The sequence below is a fragment of the Toxorhynchites rutilus genome, chromosome 3, assembly GCF_029784135.1.
Source record: "Toxorhynchites rutilus septentrionalis strain SRP chromosome 3, ASM2978413v1, whole genome shotgun sequence".
NCBI classification, from domain to species: domain Eukaryota; kingdom Metazoa; phylum Arthropoda; class Insecta; order Diptera; family Culicidae; genus Toxorhynchites; species Toxorhynchites rutilus.
Genome location: NC_073746.1, coordinates 15,826,659 through 15,849,233, shown reverse-complemented (window position 1 = coordinate 15,849,233; position 22,575 = coordinate 15,826,659). Strand labels below are relative to the sequence as shown.

Sequence of the window (22,575 nt, the reverse complement as noted above, 5' to 3'; positions counted from 1 at the left end):
CCAACACACCAGAATCAATTCTGCTTCTGGCTCTTCTTCGGCCATAGATCTCACCATCGTATCCCCTCAACTTTGTTCAAAGCTTTCATGGAACACCCACGATGATTGCTGCAACAGCGATCATCTCCCAATATGTATTTCCCTTGGCCAACCTTCTCCAGAAGTTTCAACAAGGCCTAGATGGAAATTTGAATATGCAAACTGGGCTGGCTATCAATGTGACATTGAAAGCTGCCTCTCAGCCAAACAAGATTGGACACCCGAGGACTTTTCCCAAGCCGTCCTTGAGGTTGCAATTCGGCACATTCCTAGAACCAGCGGAAATCCTGGTAGAAAATGCGTCCCATGGTGGACACCTGAAGTAAATAAAGCTATCAAAGACAGGAGAAAAGCCTTACGCAAGCTAAGAAAGGCCCATCCGGATAACCCATCTAAGCACACTCTGCTAGAGGAATTCCAAAGGGCTCGCAAAAATGCTAGAGCTATTATTAAAACAGCCAAGCATAACAGCTGGATTAAATTTGTCAACGATATTAATCCCAACACGTCGTCAAAGGAATTATGGAGCAAAATTGGCAGGCTTCATGGGAAAAAAAGGAACAATGAATACAACCTTCTAATCAACGGTCAGTACACAAATGATCGCAAAACGATAGCAGAGGCCTTCGGAGATTTCTTTGCCTCCACCTCAGCTACCCAAAGCTTCGATACTACCTTCCAAACTCGCAAGGCAGAATGCGAAAAAATCCCCATTGATTTTGACACCGATGCAGATTTTGACTTCAATAGAAATCTTTCATTCAAAGAACTAGAATGGGCTTTAAACAAAGCAACACGCGGCTCCACTGGACCAGATGACATCAGCTACCCAATGCTGAAAAACCTACCCTATCTTGGGAAAAAAGTTCTTTTAAAACTTTACAACAATGTATGGAACAGTGGAATTTTCCCAAATTGCTGGAAAGAGGGCCTAATGGTCTCTCTGCCTAAACCAGACAAGAATAATCACCTGCTGGACAACTTCCGTCCCATCACTCTTCTGAGTTGCGTCGGTAAAATCATGGAAAAAATTATCAACCGGCGCTTAACGACCTTTTTAGAGTCAAACAAGCTGCTCGACCCTAGACAATTTGCCTTCCGCGCGGGTAAAAGTACAGAAGACTGCCTCGTAGCTCTCGAAAAAGTCCTAGACGACGCCGCTGAAAGTAATCTGCACGCAGATGTTGTATCACTCGATCTTAGCAAGGCCTTCGATCGAGCATGGAGGTACCCAGTTCTGAAAAATCTTTTCAACTGGGGGGTTCGTGGTAGATTAGGCTTCTTCATCAAAGGGTTTCTGGAAAACAGAACCTTTAAAACAATCATCAACAATCACAAGTCTTCATTGAAAATTCTTGAAAACGGGTTTCCCCAAGGTTCAGTCCTTTCTCCAACACTCTTCAATGTTGCCATGCAACCTATTTTTGAATTAATTCCCGACAGTATAAACATTTTTGTTTATGCTGATGATATCACTCTTGTTTCTGTCAGTGGCTTTGGGCTAGCACAGAGAAAGAGACTTCAAAGTACAATTGATTCCATACAAAACTGGGCCCAACACATAGGATTCCAATTTTCGCCAGAAAAATCCCGATTCATTCACATTGGCAAAACACTCAAAAAGAAATCCGCCCTAAAGCTTAATCAAACCGAAATCCCTCAGAAGAGAACACTAAGAATACTGGGCGTAACCTTCGATACCAGGCTTAACTTTTTACATCATGTTCAATTAGTCAAAAAAACAGCGAACGGTAAAATGAATATCCTGAAGTCTATTACAGGAAGTTTATCCTCTGGACACAGAGAAACATTGCTGAAAATTATCAATGTCTGGTTGATCCCCCAAATTCTCTACGGAGTAGGCATCTTCAGCCGTGGTGGGGACAGAGTACTCAACGCCATTGAACCCATCTACACCAAAGCAATAAAGCTAGCAACAGGAGCCTTCATCACGAGTCCCACTTCTGCCGTCATGGCGGAAAGTGGCCATCTACCTTTCAAATACCTTGTGACAAGAATTATCACAGGTAAAGCCATCCGACAACTTTCGCTTCCTGACAATGACCCCCATGTACCATTAGTAATTCGAGCTAAAAACTGGTTCAAAGACCTCACAAATCAGGACCTTCCCGATATATGCGCACTTTCAACTGCCACGGGAAGAAAATGGAACGTCATACCGCCGAACGTGAATCTTGATCTTCTCAAGACTGTCCGTGCAGGCGACCCTCCACCAAAAATTAAAGCCTGCTTCAACCATCTCACGGCTACTCACTTTCAAAACAAACACCAGGTCTACACAGACGGTTCTGTTAACTCCGATGGAGTTGGGTGTGGAATTTTCGAGAACAGATACACCGGTAGCTTTTCTCTTCCACCGCAATGCTCCATCTTCAGTGCGGAAGCTTTTGCTCTATTAATAGCTACACAAGAGTGTACCCATGATCACCTTCCTACGGTAATTTTCTCCGATTCAGCTAGCTGTCTTCAAGACCTGCTCAGTGGAAACAGTAAACACCCATGGATAATACAGACAGAAGAGGCTGCTTCAGAAAAAAACATCTCCTACTGTTGGGTTCCTGGTCATTCCGGAATCCTCGGAAACACAGCCGCAGACAAACTGGCCGGTAAGGGTAGCAAAATGGAACCACCAGTTATACCCTGTCCTCGAACTGATATAGTTCGCTGGGTCAAACAGCAAATTCGCGAAAGCTGGAACATAGGCTGGTTAAATAGCCCTCCCACCCATCTCCATCAAATCAAAAATACCACACTTCCTTGGTTTGATCAAAACAACAGCAAAGAAAGACGGGTGCTAACCCGTCTTCGAATTGGACACACTTTTTTCACACACTCACACCTAATGAAGAAAACCGAAAGACCACTTTGCGCATGTAACTCAGCCCAAGTTTCAGTCAGGCATCTTCTACTAGAATGCCAACACACCAAAGATGCTCGTGTCCGACACAATATAGGTCAGAGTCTCCGAGACATTCTCAGTAGAGACGAGACACAGGAAATCAATTTGATTGCGTTTCTGAAAGAAACCGGCTTCTTTGGTAAAATCTAAAATACACTCTTATTTCAGTTAGTCACTTCACCGCCGCGTATGCATATACATGTAGATATAAGTAAATAAAATGTATATATATGTATGCATGTACATGCGCATGCATGCACAGGTTTATGTACAAAATTACAAATCTTACAAAAATGGCGTATGTATGTGTATGCATCTATAAACATATAACATACAAAAATATTAAAACAAATAAAAATATATAAACATAAGCATCTTCCATATATAACTCACAAATTAACTTTTTCCAGCATATGCAGCAGGACTATATAATAAAACAGCATACCTTTTAAACATATTATTATTTTATTTACTCAATTCTAACCACACTAATTCATACTTATCCAGCATTTTACTAACACCATTAAACTAACTACATTTATAAATCACCAACATCACATCATTCCTTCCCACTCCATCCCACCCCTTCTCCTTACCTTTCCATTCCTTTTCACCAACCCCCCCCCCCAACTCCCTCCCTTTCCCTTTGTTCTAGAGCTTGGTTCTACGATGCTTCGTCGCCGCTTTGGTACTAATTAATAACAACACAATTACGTTACAGCTTATATTAAACATCTTATATGGCATAGGATCCTTTCCTGCTTTCGCCCGGTTTTACATCTGAGCAGACAGGTCCGCTGAATATGGTTTTTTCTTCTTTTTTCACCAGCCTCCTCAAGACTGGTGCTCAATGGCTCTTCTCAGAGCTAGAGGCGAATGAACTGAAAAGTTTAAACCCTCTTAAAGCCAAAAAGAAGAAGAAGAAGAAGAAATCCACTCAGTTATAATTGAAAAGCGATTGGAGCATGTTGTCGCTGTTGTGGTGAAGCTCTTCGTTTATCATGAAAGCGCGAATGAACGGTGTCACCAAGAGCCTGTTTGTGCACCTAGGCCTAAAGGGAATCCATCAGGAGGAGAGTGATACCACAAGCGGTTCCCCGGGAAGATCTCGAAGCAGCCGCTACACACACAAACACACATACACGCGCGGAATTCTTTCCTTTTGGATGCCATTCAGCATCGAGAAAGATCCGGAAAATAATCTGCCAGTTCCTCTGGGAATTTAAAAATACATTCATGTGAAAGAGTTTATTTGAATGTTTTCTATCCATGTAACACTGTGACCAAATACATTTGGTTTTGTGATTTTTCAATCAATCGCAATTAACAGGATAGCTTCTGAAGATTATTCTTCCCCATCAGAAGGATATTTCCGTATCCAATATTGTATGCGCCCGCAATCGATTATTGCTTAGTCGCCGAAAGTTCCGAGCTCAGAGAGTTCATTCCCCTCTAGTTTGCCTTCCAAATTGCCATCGTAAACCACGCCTTCTCTCGATTCAATCATGCACAAAAAGCATACTTAAGCGATATTCTGGTGGTGAGATGCATTCATTTTTCGTGAGGACATCGACAAGACAACATCTTTGCTGAGGGTGCTGGACGGCGAAGGATCGAGATCTGCCCTGAAACGCAAGCAGTTTGTTTGAAACTGTGAGGGAGCACAGAGAAGCCGATCCTTCAGGAGAAGAGAAGGTGACCATCGAAGCAGCCGCTACACACACACATACACGCACGGAATTCTTTCCGTTTGGATGCCATTCAGCATCGAGAAAGATCCGGAAAATAATCTGCCAGTTCCTCTGGGAATTTAAAAATACATTCATGTGAAAGAGTTTATTTGAATGTTTTCTATCCATGTAAAACTGTGACCAAATACATTTGGTTTTATGATTTTTCAATCAATTGCAATTAACAGGATAGCTTCTGAAGATTATTTTTCCACATCAGTAGGATATTTCCGTATCCAATATTGGATGCATAAAACCTTGTGCCTCCAACGTAACGCTCTCGTTTTCGAAGTCCCCCAAATATTCATTCATTCAGAATGAATTCAGATTCAACTTCAAACAAATGATCTCTAAATCAACGATAGTCCTACGTCACCCTTGCGGTCATACCATAGATATAACCCACTTCCTGTTTTTGATTCATGCAAGCCGGGGGTACTTCTGCACCCGCATTTTTTTTTTGCACTCCGCAAAGTGTTTTCCGTTCTAGTCGGGGGAATTTTTCGTCAAACAAACTTCCTTCGTCTTGCACTGTGGTCATGCGTATTTCTAGAGCTTGCCACTCAGAATGCATTCAAGGCGTGTTATTTGTCATAGAAATCTCAATTAGGAACTAATAAAATGACGCAAGTAATGCTACATTCAGACGGCGAAGCTCCTCTAGGAACGTTAGTGCCATTCAAGAAGAAGAAAGTGTTTTCCTAGCACGGATTACAAAAGCGGGTACGAACGCAACGCTTGGGTCGGTTATTCATTATTGTATTGAAGGATATGTCTTTATATCTTCTACTCACTGAATTTCTACGCACACCATTTGATGATTAGGCAAAATGTTGTCATTAAATTTACTTGTAACGAAGAAAATTTTATCAATACAAACAAATGATTGCTAAGCTAAGGTAGTCCCACGTCAACCTTGAGGTTATATCATAGATATAACCCACCCATTTTTTCATTGTAGAATTTGTTGACGAAAATGGATTGATGATTCATTCTTGCCCTCGCAAAACAATACACTAGCTGATCGTAAGTCGCAATTTATTTCATGTCAATGCAATGAAAATTTACCTCGAACGCTTTTCTTTTTTTTTTGGCCTTTTTCGCAATTGACATAGACTCGGCTAGACTCGATTATATACATGTTGCACCAGCACCATTATCCCACATCTCATAACTACATCAATATATCTTTGGCACCGCATGGAAACAACAACAATGACAACACTTGCAAGTATCAAATATCATGCTACATGTTATTTAGTATTGCCTTAAAGGAATCGCACCTAAGGCATCGTTCGTACAACGTAAACCAAGCGCCAAACAAGCGTTCGCCATAGCATGCATACAGAGCCATACATTGGTGGCTTGAAACTACTAGGAATATAAACCACTCTTCATCATTTTGCGCTATTCTCAAAAGAAACGTTTCTGTTAATGTTACTGGGCTCGAAAAAAGTTGTATTTCTTTCCCATGCTAGAGAGAAGCGCAGCTATCACCCTTAGTGGAGGAAGTTTTGCTATTGGCAAGCGAAACCACATACAAAATTCCAGAACGACATTTACTTTCTCGGTGACTAAACAAGCGAAATAAACTCTTTTTGTTAATAACAACCTCGAAAACAGTAGCCATGCTTCATAGCGCTAATGCAATCCTAGCTGAAGGCACTTTTGCAACTGGCACGCGAACCCAAATAACTTATAACATTCCAGTAAGACATTCAAGATGCTTGGTATTCCCCAAATATTTTTTGACGCACAACCTTATGATGACGGAAAACAAACAATGTTAACTGCTTGGAAAAAGACTGAATTATGCCACACAGCTTGTACTCTGCTGTAACACCCATCGATGCGAATTCGCTGATGAGTTTGTCAAGAACGACCGCTTTCACCACCAGCGGGGAGGAGCTTGATTTTGGTTGTTGCCTGGGTAACGGCGTTTACATTTTCGACCGACGCGCCGAAATCGCCTACTTCGCTGTTGTGCGATGCGGTGTCACACTCGCGAAGGCTCGGTTCAGTGCGAGCGCTTTTCACTGCACCAACATCGCGTGCATCATTGGATAACGCTTGCCTCGAAATATTATTGCCTTCACAGAAATGCAAAACGGAGCTCAGTGTCGTCTATATCGATCGGACTTAAGTCGAATGGAATAGAGAATGCAGAACTGTAATTCGTTCGAGTAATTCTGTCTCGATTGGAATTCAGAATACGGGTGAGTAGTTGATCAGTGGACAGATCTGAAATTTCTGAGGAAATTACACTATGGATATCCTCAGGGCGTATTTTGTCGATTAACCAAAATAAAAATGTGTGTATGAGGTAATTCGCGCTACTTCCATTCAACCGAACACATCCAGCAATATGTGGGATCGAATTCGACCGCGCTTAATTTTTGGTTTGAACACACGTGCTGTAATGTCATGACAATGCATTGTGTTTTGACCTGGCAATAGCAAAGACTGTGTCGGCATTGCTCATGATAGCATCTCGCAAGTGAATGTATTCATCCTCACGCCGCTTTTGTTGATTGGGTCGTTCTCTACCTTCGCGTACATGTCGACCATAAATTGTTGGCACAGCTCTCGACATCGTAGAATGACATTGTCAGCATGTGATAAACATCGAAATCCATCGACCGCACTCTCTTGTCTGTTAGGTTTCCTACAACCGCATGTTCGTAGATATTAATTCAAAATACTACTAATAATACTGCACTAGCAGAAAATTTGAATTATGTTTTCATTATAATTGATTGTATATATTTTTATTGTTTTCATAGTTTCGGGACTTAGGGCGCTATATTTTTTTATATTTTTTCTTGCGAGCTGAGGTTTTTTTTACATAACATATCCAAAAATCAGAGATGTGTTTTTTTTTTCGTTTTTAAGTTATGATTTTCCAAAGTTAACATGTTTTCAGCCTTCGTTCAATATTTATATGCGACTAGACTGGATGTATGCGACTAGAATCCAATTAATTGGTAAATGTGTTAGCTAATTGGCTTTTATTTGATATATCGATCATCTGAATCGGTCATGAAAATCATTAAATCATATCATTTTTGGTTAAAAAAAGGGAAGAATGATTTTTGGACCATCGGTTAACTTTGAAAAATCATAACTCAAAAACCAGAAAAAACGCCTCTCTGGTTTCGACATATGTTATGTGAAAAATTTCCAGAAAAAATATTAAAAATAAATATTTGCGACAAAGAACAAAACTACTACTTTTCACGAAAATCTGAGAACCACTATATCGGTTTGGCATGGAAATTAGAGACTTTTGAAAATGTGGTACTGGTTAGGATATCCTGAATAGCTATATGCATGAGAACTTTATCGATCGACCGAAATGTTATTGCGAAGGAAACGAATTATGTGTTGTCGTTGCAAAACAGGACTTTTGAAGCTAGCATATTAGGATCATCCTAGCATAGAATACAGTTTATGCAAATTACAACTCATTGGTCTCAAACCAGGGGAGAGAGGAGAGCCAACAGGGCTTTTAGGAAAAGACTTTGGATAGGTCAGCATTCTGAGAAGACAGAAGGGAGATGTGGTTTGCGAATAATTATTTTGTTTTTGTGAAATTCAACTTGTTATACTACAGAAATAGCATCTTCAACTCTAATCGACCCGAACCCTTCCGGAATTCTTCACTAATACTAATGTAAAAGGTACCAATCCGAACGGCGACTGACTGGATAAAGACAAGTTGAGTCGCGTACAGACAACTAACATATAGACTTACCCTCGGTTTTAGTCGGCGGGGAAAATCCACTGCTGACAGCTGGTTTCTCCTCCAATCGATACAACGGATGCTCCGAGGTTATCTCAAGCTTAGTCTTAAACACCACCGGTTCGTATTTGTCTTTATGATTCGGGTAGTACACATTCTTCTCGGGGTAACCGACGCCATATTTATCGTACACGGGAACGTAAATTCCCTCCTTCGGTGCTTCGTAAGTGGTCGGAATGAACTTCTTCAGTTCGTTCTTGAACAGTTCCTGCTTCGAATGGATGTCATACTTGGCAAGTGTATCTGTATCGTAATCGTAGTCCGAATCGTTGATCGTGTCGTACTTATCGCGAATGATCTTCGCGTTGTACTGGTTGTTCTTTGCGTCCACGTCGTAGTTCTCCGTCAGCGCCGGGTAACTTAACGACGAGTCGTAGCTGTAGTCGTACTTCGGAGGTTTGAACGGCATCCCGGGATGAATGTCGTGCTCACCGAGAACTCCGTACGGCTCGTAACTCTCCGTTATGATCGGATAACTCGTCGGGTTAGGTTTGTAGAAATCGTAAGGCGCTGCCAGCGCGATGGGTGGTTCGCTTTTCTTGACGGCATCAGCCGGCAAGAATGGGATTATCTTCAGATTGGGTAGACTTGGTGGCAGTGTTGGATCGCCGTAATCGAGACTAATGTCCGCCTCGAGAATCGATGGTATGCTACTGGGCCGATGGAATTCCCCTATCGGAATAGGTTTCGGTGTCACCGGGCGGGGTTCGGTTCGATTTTTGGAATTTTGTTTGCCCGAATCATTCTTCGTTGACTCGAAGATATTGGACAGTTCCGTTAGAAGGACCGACAGAAGATTATTTTCCTTGGTCAGTGATGGTTTAGTGGCATTTTTCTTAACTTTCGGCGTCGTTGACGACATCGGAGTGTCGGTTGTAGTCTTCGCAGTGTTCCTTCTTGGAGGTAGCTCGGTATCGCTCTCGCTTTTGTGCTCCATCTTATCCTCATCGAGGAAGGTAGTCGTTGCTATTGTACTTGTGGCTTCAAAATCATCTACGGTAGTCTCTTCTTCGTTCTCCACTGACTCTGACTCAGTCGAGGTAGCTTCAACGGATGCATCTGTAGTGATCATATCTTCCACCAGAGACTCATCGTTGCTGTAATCCACAGTGGATGTGTCCCCATAATCTGCATCCGTCGTTGTCATTTCTTCCGAAGGACCCTCCGTGGAAGCCTCCTCGGTGGTAGTGCTCACTGTGGTTGAACTGGACGCCGCAGACGTTGTCGCCGAAATCACAGTCGTTGGCAGCTTCTCGATATCATAGCCAACGAATTTATCGTTCGGCCGCTGCGTAGCGATCGGGGTCGTCACGACCGAGGGAAACTCGGTTTTCGCTACACTCTCAATCTTCGCATTCAACGAATTCAGTATCGATTCCACCGCAGCCTTGTTGATCCAGTCGTCAATCTTGATCACAACGTCAATCGGCGTGGCGGTGGAACCACTCTCCGGCAGGATAGGCTCCGGTGTTGTTTTTTTCTTGGGTTCTTCCGTTGTGGTTGCGGGAATCGTTTCGGTCATCAACGTGGTTGGTTCGGTTGAGCTTTGCGGCGTTTCCAGATCGACTAGAGAGTTTGAAATTTCAGTTATGTTTTCCTTGAGCAGTGAATCCGATTCCAAATCCTGGAACTCTGGCTCTGCTTTGGTGAGATCGATTGCAACCGGCATTGTTAGATTTTTCGTCTGGACTGCATCTGGTATTGACGGAGTCGTCGAAGGTTTAGGTGTAGTGGTCGTGATCGTTGTTGTTGTTGTTGGTTTCATGGTAGTGGTTGTGGTCGTCAGTGGTTCAGTAGTCGTCGTCGTTCGTTTCGTTGATGGTATAACGGTGGTTGACTCAGTTGTCGTTGTCAACTTGGTTGTTGATGAAGGAGTGGTCAACTTAACTGTAGTTGACGTTGGACTGTCGGTAGTTGATGTACTTCTTGGTGTGGTTGTTGTTGGGCTTGTAACCGTCTCTCGCCTTGTTGATTCTGTCGTTGACTTTGCAATGATGGTTGAAGTCGAGGTCGTTGATAAGGGAGTCGTTGACTTATCAGTAATTGTCGTCGGCTTCGCTGTGGTAGTCGTGCTGGTTGATGTGGTTGTTCTTGGGCTTGTAACCTTCTCTAGTCTTGTTAATTCTGTTGTTGGCTGTGCAGTGGAGGTTGAAGTCGTCGTGGTTATCGTCGAGGTTGATGTGGGTGGAGCGAGAGTCGTTGACTGGACTGTAGTTGTCGTCGGCTTCGCCGTAGTAGTCGTACTAGTTGATATTGTTAGCCTCGGACTAGTGACCGTCCTGAAAACCGGTGGCAAAGTAGATCGTGATGGGAAATTGAAGTCCGGTTTCTCGATATATATTGTTTGCGGTTCCTGGATAATCTCAACGCGAACCGTTTGAATTTCAGTGCTGATTTCAGTTGTTGGAATCATTTCTGTCGTGGTTCCAGCTAGTTTTAAAGAGGATGTTGTTTCCAACAAATCATCAGAGTTATTGTCGATATACTCCAAACCGGCTTTCAGGAAGTCGAAGAAACTTTTCTCTGAAGAAGTACTGACCGGTGGAGCTTCTGTAATCACAACCTCGGTGATGTTTTTAGCCACCGGCTTAGGCTCATCCGGATCTGGGCCGAATAAAATAGAGAAGAAATCGAACGACTCTTCCTCGTCCTCTATTTTACGGGCGAAAGTTTTTTGATCCCCGTGTTCTAAAAAAAAACAATGAGTTGGAGTCATAATCAAAGAAAATCGAACTTTTGAACTCACTACAATCGTACCGCACCGCACAACACTCCCCTCGGGGAACTCTTGGCGTACAGCCCTTGATGGGTGGTGCGCATTTCTTCGGGGTACACTTCTTCGCCCCTCGTATACAGAAGCACACCTCACACGGCTCCGGCGTAGCAATTCGTTCTCCCTCCGGATATGTCTTACCCTCAATCACGCAGCTAGCATTCCTGGTACTCTTCCTCTCAACCGTCCTCATGTAGTGTCGATTGTTGATCCGCCTCACCAGATTCTGCGGAACACTAGTGGCTATTTCCTTTGTCGGTATCTTACCGCTACAATCATACCGAACCGGACAGCAAGCCCAGTTGGTAAAAACTGGCGCACACCTTGGACTCGGCAGGGCACACTTCGGCTTAACGCATCTCTGCCGACCGTTGATACAATAGCAATAGGAACAATGCGACGAAGTGATCATGGCCGATCCCGATTTGTACACCGTCCCGTTCACAATGCAAGCTGAAACATTCAACCGGTATTATCAAATCCCTATGATTCAACTTAATTTCCCACACATACCACCATTCTCCTCCACATCCTCATCGTCGGATCTCCTCAGATAGGAATTGGGGTCCGACAATCGCTCTTCGGCAGCCTTCTCATAGTAATCCAGGAAGTGAACCTTCTTGCGGTCGCCGGGGTTTTTGGAAGCCAAATGCATCTTCGAGCACTGCAGATAAGGACAACAGGCACCGCTCTTGTGGATAAGGATGCATCCGCGTGGTGGAGGGATGGGTTGCTCTGAAATAAGGGAGAGAAAAAATCATCACAAATGTGGCAAACGCCTACCGGTAGGCAACCGTGCCGACCATAAACTCCACTTACCGGGACAAACCTTCAGCGCGCAGATTAGCGTCTTGCTCTGGCACTTGCACATTAGGCAGGGCTCCTTCGTGGGAACGATCGAACCCTCCATGAAGTGAGTTCCGTTGTAGTAGCAGCTAGATTCTGTGGAAGAGAGGAAGAAGGCGGCCATCTGTTAGTATGGGCATCCAAGTGTATGGGAAATTGTATTTTTATTGGTTGGTTAATCATCTTCGACTACGTCCTAAAGATTGTTTTCTTAAGGGGGTATTCTAGTGTAAAGGCACGAATATCGGACGATTTTTCGAACTCCGGAAATTTTTTTACTATCCATTATATCATTATTTATTATATCTTTTAACAATAAAAAAAAGATAACGCAAGAAAAAAAAATTAATTAGAATAGTTACGATTCTCGCCCTTCTGGTTATCTGAAACAAAAAACACAACAGATTCTGAATCAGTCGAGATGCCGCTATCGCATGAACCTCGGACAAGTCAAAAACATGTTTTTTGACAAAATGGTGGCCGTCTGAAAAAAAATCGTTTTTCAGGTTTTTTTTTACATTTCCCGATTTTTTTTAAAGAATTAGAAAGATTATGATTTTTTTATTGGCGATAGAGAGTTGCATACAGATTCTATTCATATCAATTCGACATAAATCGGTTCAGTAGAACTTGAGATATCGTGTACGCAAGTTTGAATAAACTAGTTTCTAGAAAACGCGTTCGATGTCTTTTTTTCCTTTATTCACAATTTTGGCTGTGAAGTTTATAAAACAAACTGCAGCCAGCCAATCAGCTGGTGAATTCTTGTGGTGACTAAGCATCTTACTACTAACTATATTATTATTATCTGTGGGCTTATTGGTGTTCATGAATTTTCACTATTAACTAATCAACGCAAATTCCACTTAAATGTTGGTTCTTATTTTTATTCAGGGGGTAATGCAATTCCAGTAAAATACATTTCTAGTTGCGAGTTCAGTTCGAGCTCTTTCTACTACAAAATTCTCCCTATTACTAGTATTAAAGGAGTGAATAGTACGTGCCTACAGGAGTGGGATATTGTATTTAATATAATTATTCTTCATTTCAAAAAATAACAATAGAGCATTATGTTTATGTAGCTTATTCAATAAAAGCAAATTTTCGGAATATAAGTTTATTGTGGGCGTCAACATTGGTAGTTTTTCAATTATTCTAAATGTTTTGTTTTGCAGAACGCTTAGTTCATTTATAAAAATTGATCCTGCTGATCCCCTATATACAATTCATATAGTTCTGATGTGGAACTATGAATAAATTATGAACACTCTAACAACATTGAGCATAAAGATAGTTTCTGGCTTTCTTTAATGCAACTATTATAGGAGTTATTTTATTTTTTGTTGTTTGTATATGTTGTTTCCATTTTAAAGTTTCACCAATTAATCGACAACATTAGCTTGTTTTAATACTCTATCACCAATTAGCAGACTAAAAGTCGGAGTTGGTTTTCCTCCTGAAAAATAATAAAATTTTATTTCTCGATATTAATTGAGGGGCTTAGAATGAAAGGGGTATGAGTGATTTGATCGATTTCTCTACATCGACTTTCTCTTTTGGTCATAACTTAGCTGCAAATACATTCCCAGTTGTATTTGACAATGTGGAAGATAGGTCAGAGCCTCATCTATCGGATACTATAGCAAACTTAAATTGGAACGTTTTTGCAGTTGAGTTATTAACTAGAGAAAAAGTTGATGAAGAGAAATCGAGCAAGTTACTTACACCCCTTGCATTCTAAGCCCCTCAATTCGCATCATATTTGCAGCAAACCATTTCGGAATAGAACAGGGTCTTTCAGATTAAACGGTCACGCAAAAAAACACTGCATCCGTCCGTTCGGGACGATAATATGCGGCTACTCGTTCAGTCTGATTGGATGGTTTTTAGTGTCAAGATGTACAATTTACAAGAACGTGTATTTTCTAGTGAAATCGTATTACTCGGGCAACCGAAGCCTTAATAAAACTTTGTCCTCTTATGGTGAGAATTTCAGCTTTTCTCGTCGTAAATTACTTCCTTTGAAGGACCTTTGCTATGTTAATAAACCACAAAGTTTGGAGGAACTTAAAGTATGTCTTCTTTAAGTCGGATTTTCAATAGCATTTTTGCTCGGGTATTTTAGAACATTCGCTATTAACAATGGGGCTTTGTTTTATAGCAGGTTCGTTCCTATGCGTTCCTATAGAATTACAATGCGATTGTTATTCTCTTGATTCTACAATGTTATTGTTGTGATGAGTGTTTGTGTTTTCTGTGAATACAATATTCCGGTCTTTTACGGAGTAGAGCATGGTACAAGTCGATCAATCCTTTTCAATAATATTCACTATTAACAACTTCATTGGCTTTAGGCGTCTTAAACAATTTCAATGATTTTCCTCGTTCCTCACATTAAAATTATCAACTTTTTCAACCATTTTGATTTGCCGAGAGTATGCTTTAGCCAGTTGCCAAGCTTTTTCGACGTTCGAGCAAAGGGTGCTTGCAATAGCGCAGATAATTCATCGTCTTCCATCTTTTTCTCTTTGACGTTAAAATTATTTCTTCTGAATCATCTATAGGGGAATGTCGGGAAAGACGAACACCTAAGTATGATTGATAGATGAAATTTTTATTTCAAATTTACATGATGTACAAACTTGCAATACAGTGTATCAATACCTTCGTCACTTACTGTGTACACCTACCTGGCCTTCTATTAAAACTGTAAATAAAAACAAAAAAGTAATCTACAAAGATATAAACTTGATATAAATTTTCGTCTACAAAAAAATCTAAAATACCCCAATAAATTACTCGAAAACAATGAGAACCTTCATTGTTTTCGAGTAATTTATTGGAGTATTTTAGGTTACGTGAGTGTTTCACCATCACTTCTCTCAGTTTATCGAATCAGCGGTGAAGTTTTGTTATTTCTACTCCAGAAATACAAATCATGTCGGATAAGACGGACATTCCACCGAAGGGAAAGAAATTTTGTTTTGAAAACAATTTGACTATCTTCTCCTTCTTTTTTTAACAGATGCCCACTAGCTACGTTAGCAAGTGTAACCAGATATCATGAACGAATCAGCAGAGCGGTTTTTAAAACATTATCCGAATGCCAGAAACTATTTTATACATGAAAAATTAACAAACATTACATAACCTTCTAAGTGATTTTAGTGTAGCTTTTTTGTTAGATCATTTTTAAGGCCTATTTGAAGACCTCCAAAACTTATTGAGTACATAAATTTGAATTTCCAGTTAGTGTCATTCTTTACCGCCAAGTGTGCGTCTTTCCCAACTCAATCTTACTTTTTCAAAGATGCCGGACACATTCATTTTGCAAAATTTCTGCCTCAAAGACATATTTTTTTATTAAAAGAGACCTAGACTATCAATTTATGGTGAGATAGCTATATTTTTTTTAAATTCACGAAAAAACTTAAGGTTCACTAAACCCTTTAACGGGCCGTGTGAATTAAAGAGACTTTAAACTCTTAGAGTTCATTCGTCTCTTTAGTTAGCAGGCAGGCAGGTATTGAATTAAAGTTTAAACTCTGAGAGTTCATTCTCCTCTTATTTAGTTAAACAAAAATCAAAACAATATTTCTAGTGCAGTGATACCGATTATTTCAGCGATTTACAATATTTCTAGTGCAGCGAAAAAACCTTTTTTTTATAGAGTTTCAAAGGAAAAAATAAAAATTTGAATTTTTCATCAAATACACCATTTATTTTATTGAAAAAACTACATGACCTTACACAGTAGATCCTAAATAGTACGTTTACAGTGAAAAACTTTTCAACTTGTTACATTTTCAACGAATTTAAGCAGAATTTTCTGCCGGTGCTCTAAAATCGTGGTGTTGATGCATAGAAATGACTCCCCAATTTGATATCGTACATTTTTAGCAGACTAAATCAAATTGGAGTATTGCCAGAGACCTTTGAAAGATTTTGGCTAAGTAAAATATTGAAATAATACGAAAGAAAAGAATATTTTTGTTGGTGGCAATATAGTTGCCAGTACCCGTTAAAGGGTCAAGGTGTCCCTTATTACCACCCTTCCCCTACTGCTTTTCACATGTTGTATGCGATGAAGCTTGATCATCATAGTGTTGGTCCCTACACCCAAAATTGATTTTTAGCTCATGTTTTGTCATCCCGATTTATGACATTAAACGAGACATAACATAACAGAAAATGTCATGACTCACAAATACAGGTAAGCATTTGTATAGTATACATGGTACAGCAATATGAGACTAATACGAGCAAGCGGAACAAAAGACAAATGAGCTTTCCGCATACTTTGCCACATACACGGCCCAGACCGAGATAAAGGGTGTGTCACATCAAATTGCATCACGGAAAAAACGCTGTAGAAATTCGCCCAGTAGACCGATCCTTTTGAAAATTTTAGACAGTAAAATAAAAACTATTAAACAACTTTTGGCATTTTCTTTTTATTCATACTTCGAGCCCAAGCCCGTATGCTCGCACCTTCCTCTTTACCCCGTCCATAAGGTTCTGTACAACGTCAGGTTATAGTTTTTTTTTTAACAGAAATCCATTTTCTCTTGAAGTCCGTCTCCGATTTGGCAACTTTTGGGTTCTTCCGGAGGACCTGCTTCATAATCGCCCAATATTTCTCTATTGGGCGAAGCTCCGGCGCGTTGGGTGGGTTCATTTCCTTTGGCACGAAGGTGACCCCGTTGGCTTCGTACCACTCCAACACGTCCTTTGAATAATAGCACGAAGCGAGATCCGGCCAGAAGATGGTCGGGCCGTCGTGCTGCTTCAATAGTGGTAGTAAGCGCTTCTGTAGGCACTCCTTAAGGTAAACCTGCCCGTTTACCGTGCCGGTCATCACGAAGGGGGCGCTCCGCTTTACGCAAGAGCAGATCGCTTGCCACACCATGTACTTTTTGGCAAACTTGGATAGTTTCTGCTTGCGAATCTCCTCCGGAACGCTGAATTTGTCCTCTGCGGAGAAGAACAACAGGCCCGGCAGCTGACGAAAGTCCGCTTTGACGTAGGTTTCGTCGTCCATTACCAGGCAATGCGGCTTCGTCAGCATTTCGGTGTACAGCTTCCGAGCTCGCGTCTTCCCCACCATGTTTTGCCTTTCGTCGCGGTTAGGAGCCTTCTGAACCTTGTATGTACGCAGGCCCTCCCGCTGCTTGGTCCGCTGGACGAATGAACTTGACAAATTCAGCTTATTGGCGACATCCCGGACCGAACTTCTCGGATCACGTCTAAACTGCTTAACTACGCGCTTGTGATCTTTTTCACTGACGGATCATCCATTTTTGCCGTTCTTCACCTTCCGGTCGATGGTTAGGTTCTCGAAGTATCGTTTTAGTACTCTGCTGACCGTGGACTGGACGATTCCCAACATCTTACCGATGTCCCGATGTGACAACTCCGGATTCTCGAAATGAGAGCGCAGGATTAATTCACGACGCTCTTTTTCGTTCGACGACATTTTTCCAAATTTACGAAAAATTGACAGTGAAGCATGGCCAACGTGATCTATACACTCTTATCTGATTATAAGCGAAAGCTGAAGATATAATTCCTAAAAATTAAATTTCTACAGCGTTTTTTCCGTGATGCAATTTGATGTGACACACCCTTTAGATATTGTTCTCCTCCATGCGCTCCTTTTTTACTCTTAGAAAACACTTCCCAGCTTCAATTTATAATCAGGTGCAATATTGTCACGTATTTGCTGAACAACAGCTGAAGCATCATTAGCCATGTGGATAGCGTGGTCGTGTAAAATAGCTTTGCATTCCAGCCGGCCTTGGTTCGATCCCCATCGTATCGTATGGACTTTTTTTGGCACAATTCCAAATGAAATGAGAAAATAAAACAGAAAGAGATGTCTGCACGCATACATACAAACCATTTTTAAGCTATTAAAGCAGCTCATTATTTGCGCATTTGACTCTTTAGCACACGGAATGGCATCATTTCTGCCAAAGATTAAATGTTTTCTGCCAACGCTAGTTTGGGGGTAGAGACTGACGTTGAACTTTTTGTTACAAAAAAAAGGAAAAAAGAAAAATATGATTTGTTTTCGAAAAGCGTGGCGAGAACAATTTGTGGCTCAACGTGGACGGTATCCATCCTCGTCCGAGAGATTTGACGTTTATAATGTTACAATCCATTGGCCTCTCACATTTCAGTAATAAACTGAATAAAACGTTATGCGGGTTTCGTTTTTGAGCATGTCTAAATAGTACTTGAGATTTGCCGTCTGTGATACACTCATAAACTGCACTAACTGGTGGAAAACATAGTAAAAGTATCTTACTATACAAAGCAAAGGCCGAAATTTCAAAAAAAAAATAATATGAATGGTTTATATCCTTCAATATTTGAGGGGACGATTCAAGACCACCCTCTCTTACAAAGTTTAAATTCAAAATTTCGGTTATCCTTCGACCTTGTTGTGTTGACGATTTAATTAGGCATTTATTGCAACCGGTTTTCTGAATTTTTTATTCTACTCTCAGTTTACTTGAGAATCATATTTTTCCCTATCATAAAACTAGTTTCGGGAATTGCCAAAATAATCGAACGACGGTCAAGCATCAGTACAAGAAAAAAATGCGTGTGGACTGCCCTGCTTGATTCTCTGCACAATTACCATCCACCTAGCTCGAGTTTATTAGAACGTTAATAGCTCGTTAAATAATCATTCGAACACCGGTGTTTCCAACAACAACAGCCTTAAACAATCCAAACGGGGCGGTGATGGTGGCACGAACAACAAGTCATCCAATCGGCAAACTTTTATCTATCTTGTTTACACACAGAATTCTCGAACTGGAAAACGAGACAAGAAGACTCGCCGTTTATTGCTTTTTATGACGAGCCAAAGAATTGGCACCGGTAGCAAACCCCTGAAATGATCAACATCATGGAACGCCCCGCCAAAATCATCAAAACAATTTGATGTGGATAGCCGCGAAGGCGCGGATAAAAAGCATACACAGAGAGTAGTTAATAACGCGGAAAAAAAGAGTTGAAAATGGATACACGGCATGAAAGTGAGTTGAGCGGGTCGGAGTGGTCTTTTTATAGAAACACGATTCGGCTCGCCGTCCATTCTTAAAGCTCGAAGAAAGTTTGCCAAAAAACACATTTGAATTAAACCGCAAACTATGGATGCGAGATTTCTCCCGGCTTCATTCGTTGAGTGGGAGTTTTGGTGTCAACGATTTTTTTTTTGAGGGGCTTCGATTGTTAATGTGCTGAATTTACTTTCACTCGGCGGGATATAATAAGCGATATTGGCACCACTGCCCTGAACCGGCATACTCATTAGTCTAGCTGAATGTGAAAGCGATTTGTGTGTTGAGCTTATGTTTATGCTCGCGTAAATTTCACACTTCTTGGGCGTTGATCGGAAAGGGCAGCAAAAAATTGACCTTCCTCAGGTGCACTTGTTCGCGATCGCGCCGCAGCCGTCAACATTATGTGCGCTAATGTGTACTTAAAAGTTGTTTTTTTCTCTCTTTTACCTCTCTATTATGAATAATTTTTTGTTTTTCACCGACAGCAATATGGATTTGCCGTTCGCCGATGGGAACCACTCCGTTGTTCCGTTGTTCCGCGGGGTTTATCACGGCGGCTCTGGGCGCTGGCCCGAGAGGCTGGGATGCAGCAGCATACGTTTTTTAACCATGTGAATACTTGCACTCGGGAGAGAACTGTGCCAGTGGGTCAGAAACGACAGCCGATATTTATGACGATCGATCGTGATCTCCGGGATTGGTTTGAAATTATTTCATATTGCGTTGGGCGAGGACCAAAGGATAATTTCAGCCAGGAATGATTGATGGTTGCAGTCGGGTACAATAGCATTGTAACTGCTTGCATTCCCAGAGATGATTGTCCTGTGATGCACGAAAAGTGCGAACGTGGAGTGGACGGTTTGTTGTAAATTAGCACGACAATTGGTCCCATCGTGATCTGCAGCAAATCGGGGAACGAATGCTTCGATTACTCGACAGATGAAGATGGCCTCATTGTTACCCTTTTGTCATAATGAGGATCAACATTTATTAATGGGAAGGACATTAATCGTTTTATAAACAAATAATAATGTTCCAGTATATCTTTTAAGCTGGACAATTTTGTAACGTCTACTGTGTAGTGATTCAAAAGAAACTGATCAATAATATCCTGTGTTAATTGACCATCATCCGGATCTAAGACAAGACATGACAACTGGCTTCCTAATCTTCTGTTTGCCTGTTCCTCGACCGATTACGAACAACAGGGATGCCGAACCATTCGAGATGTCATGTTTCCAAATGATATACAGTTTCTGAAGCAAGTTTTCCGCGTCCTTAACATATTTTTTCGTAACTTATATTCATTAATAGTTTCATTTGGAAGACGTAGTGCAATGTTACATATTTTTCAACAAATTATATTCCTCTGTTTTGTTTCGTCATGGAAACTAGTTTGAGAGTGGTTACCATCAATACATTATGTAGGAGTGTATTTTGAAATATTAAAGTCTGCTTCATTTAATATTGGAACACAAACAATTGCGTGTAGTTCAGTCATTTATTAACGAATTCATAATTTGTTTTTCATACAAATGTAGCATTTTCTTTACTCTTTCATAAAAAAAAATTAAAAAAATTATTCATTGCTGTTTCGAAGAAATTCTCGTACTTTTCCCGTAATACGGCACACTAGGCGGCGCACACCCTTTTCGTCCACCGTTTTGGCGATTTGATTCCACCAGTTCTTCATTTGAGTCATGTTCCTAACAAGTTTTCCCTTTGCCTTAAGCCTCCGCTTCGTGATTGCCCAGTATTTCTCTATCGGCCGGAACTGGGGGCAGTTTGGGGGGTAGAGGTCCTTCGGTATTACGCTGACCCCGTTCGTTGCGTACCATTCCATAACCGTTTTGCTGTAATGGCAGCTTGCGAGCTCCGGCCAAAACATTACTGGACGGTCGTGGGCACGAATAAACGGCAGAATCCGTTTCTGTGGGCACTCTTTTTTGTAGACTTCTGATGTCATTGTCTTGTCAGTGAGAAAGACTTTGGTTTTCTGTCCACAACTGCATATCCCCTGCCAAATCATGTACTTGCGGGCGAATTTATCCGCAAACACGAACTTAAATTTTGCAGGTACATCCCCCCGAGCCGTCGCCAAATAAAATTTTTGACCTTGGATTTGCCCAAAGTCCGCCTTCACGTAGGTCTCATCGTCCATCAGAATACATCCGTCGAACTTGGTCAGCACTTGGTCGTACAGCTTTCGAGCACGGATTCTGGCCACATTGTTCTGCTTCAGCGTCCGATTTGGCTGTTTGCTGGCTCGGAATGACCTTATTCCTTCCCGGAGACGAATTCGTCGCACCGTACTGTGAGCGGCCTGGAACTTATTGGCCAAATCGCGGTCTGAAAGATTGGGATTCCTCTTGACGGCCTTGATGACTTTCCCACGCAGTTTCCGGTCGACAGTTCCACTCCGACGCTTCGAATGCGGCTTCCGAGCCGTCGTCAATGTTTCCTTGTACTGCTTGATAACACGCCATACGGTATTTCTGGGCATTTTAAGCTGTTTAGCTAGCTTAGATGCCGACAACAAAGGATTTTCAAGAAAACTGTGCACAATTTTATCTCTCCGTTCGGCTTCCATGGCGGTTGTATACAAAATGCTATCGTTTGGTGTTATGACATAAATTCATGGTGAAAGGTAATGCATTTCCCGACACGTGGGTGAAAAAAGTTTCCAAATCCGTCCACTAGGAGCGCCACAATGAGCAAAAGAATTTGTTCCAATATTAAATGAAGCAGACTTTATTGGCAACCTTTTAGATTTGTCCAATCAGCAGTCCGAAAATTGACCAATCAACGGTCCGGAATCGACCTCTCTATTGACAAGTCTCGTCTCAGGTCCAGATTATTGCTGATGAATCAAACATATGAGGAAATTCCGACCGCAAGGGTTGCCAAGTATAATTTTCGAAATCAGTGAGAATGAGAATTCATTCATCAAGAAGAAATCAGGATATTTCATATTGGGTCAGACAGACATGCAATTTTATATACACAGTTTTGTTCAAAAGTCTTTCGCCTTCTTTCATGCAGCATCAAAATTCTATCCTACCAGAACATGTTTGCTTTCTCACCAAAAACTGTTTAAGGTATTTTTATGCTGTCCATAGAGTCGAAACTCTAGGTATTGAAATTTTTTGGAACGTTGGAACGCTACTCTTATCACGTAGAATAGTTCTCTATTTATTTAGATCTACATAATTAGGAAAAATTTAATCAAAAACACATAATTCTTTTTGAGTACTTGAGTAAACAAAACCATACAGAAGCAACTCATAATAAATTATTCCTTTCAAGATCCACCAAATACAGAGTAGAACCTTCCTGACCGTTAGCCCTGGTATGACCTCCGTTTGAGCTGCTTCACCACGCTTTGACGC

General features: G+C 41.2%; 1 protein-coding gene across 2 annotated transcripts in view; it reads right to left on the bottom strand.

The window, feature by feature from the left end:
• LOC129775873 (uncharacterized) overlaps positions 1-22,575 on the bottom strand; it is a 132,169-nt gene that overhangs the window by 5,723 nt on the left and 103,871 nt on the right. For both annotated transcript variants that reach the window (XM_055781047.1, XM_055781046.1), the window contains 4 exons: positions 12,084-12,206; positions 11,778-11,999; positions 11,238-11,717; positions 8,444-11,179 (listed from right to left, as the gene is read on the bottom strand). In XM_055781047.1, coding sequence (XP_055637022.1) covers positions 8,444-11,179; positions 11,238-11,717; positions 11,778-11,999; positions 12,084-12,174 — 3,529 coding nt within the window. In that variant the 5' untranslated portion in view covers positions 12,175-12,206. The remainder of the gene's footprint in view (positions 1-8,443; positions 11,180-11,237; positions 11,718-11,777; positions 12,000-12,083; positions 12,207-22,575) is intronic.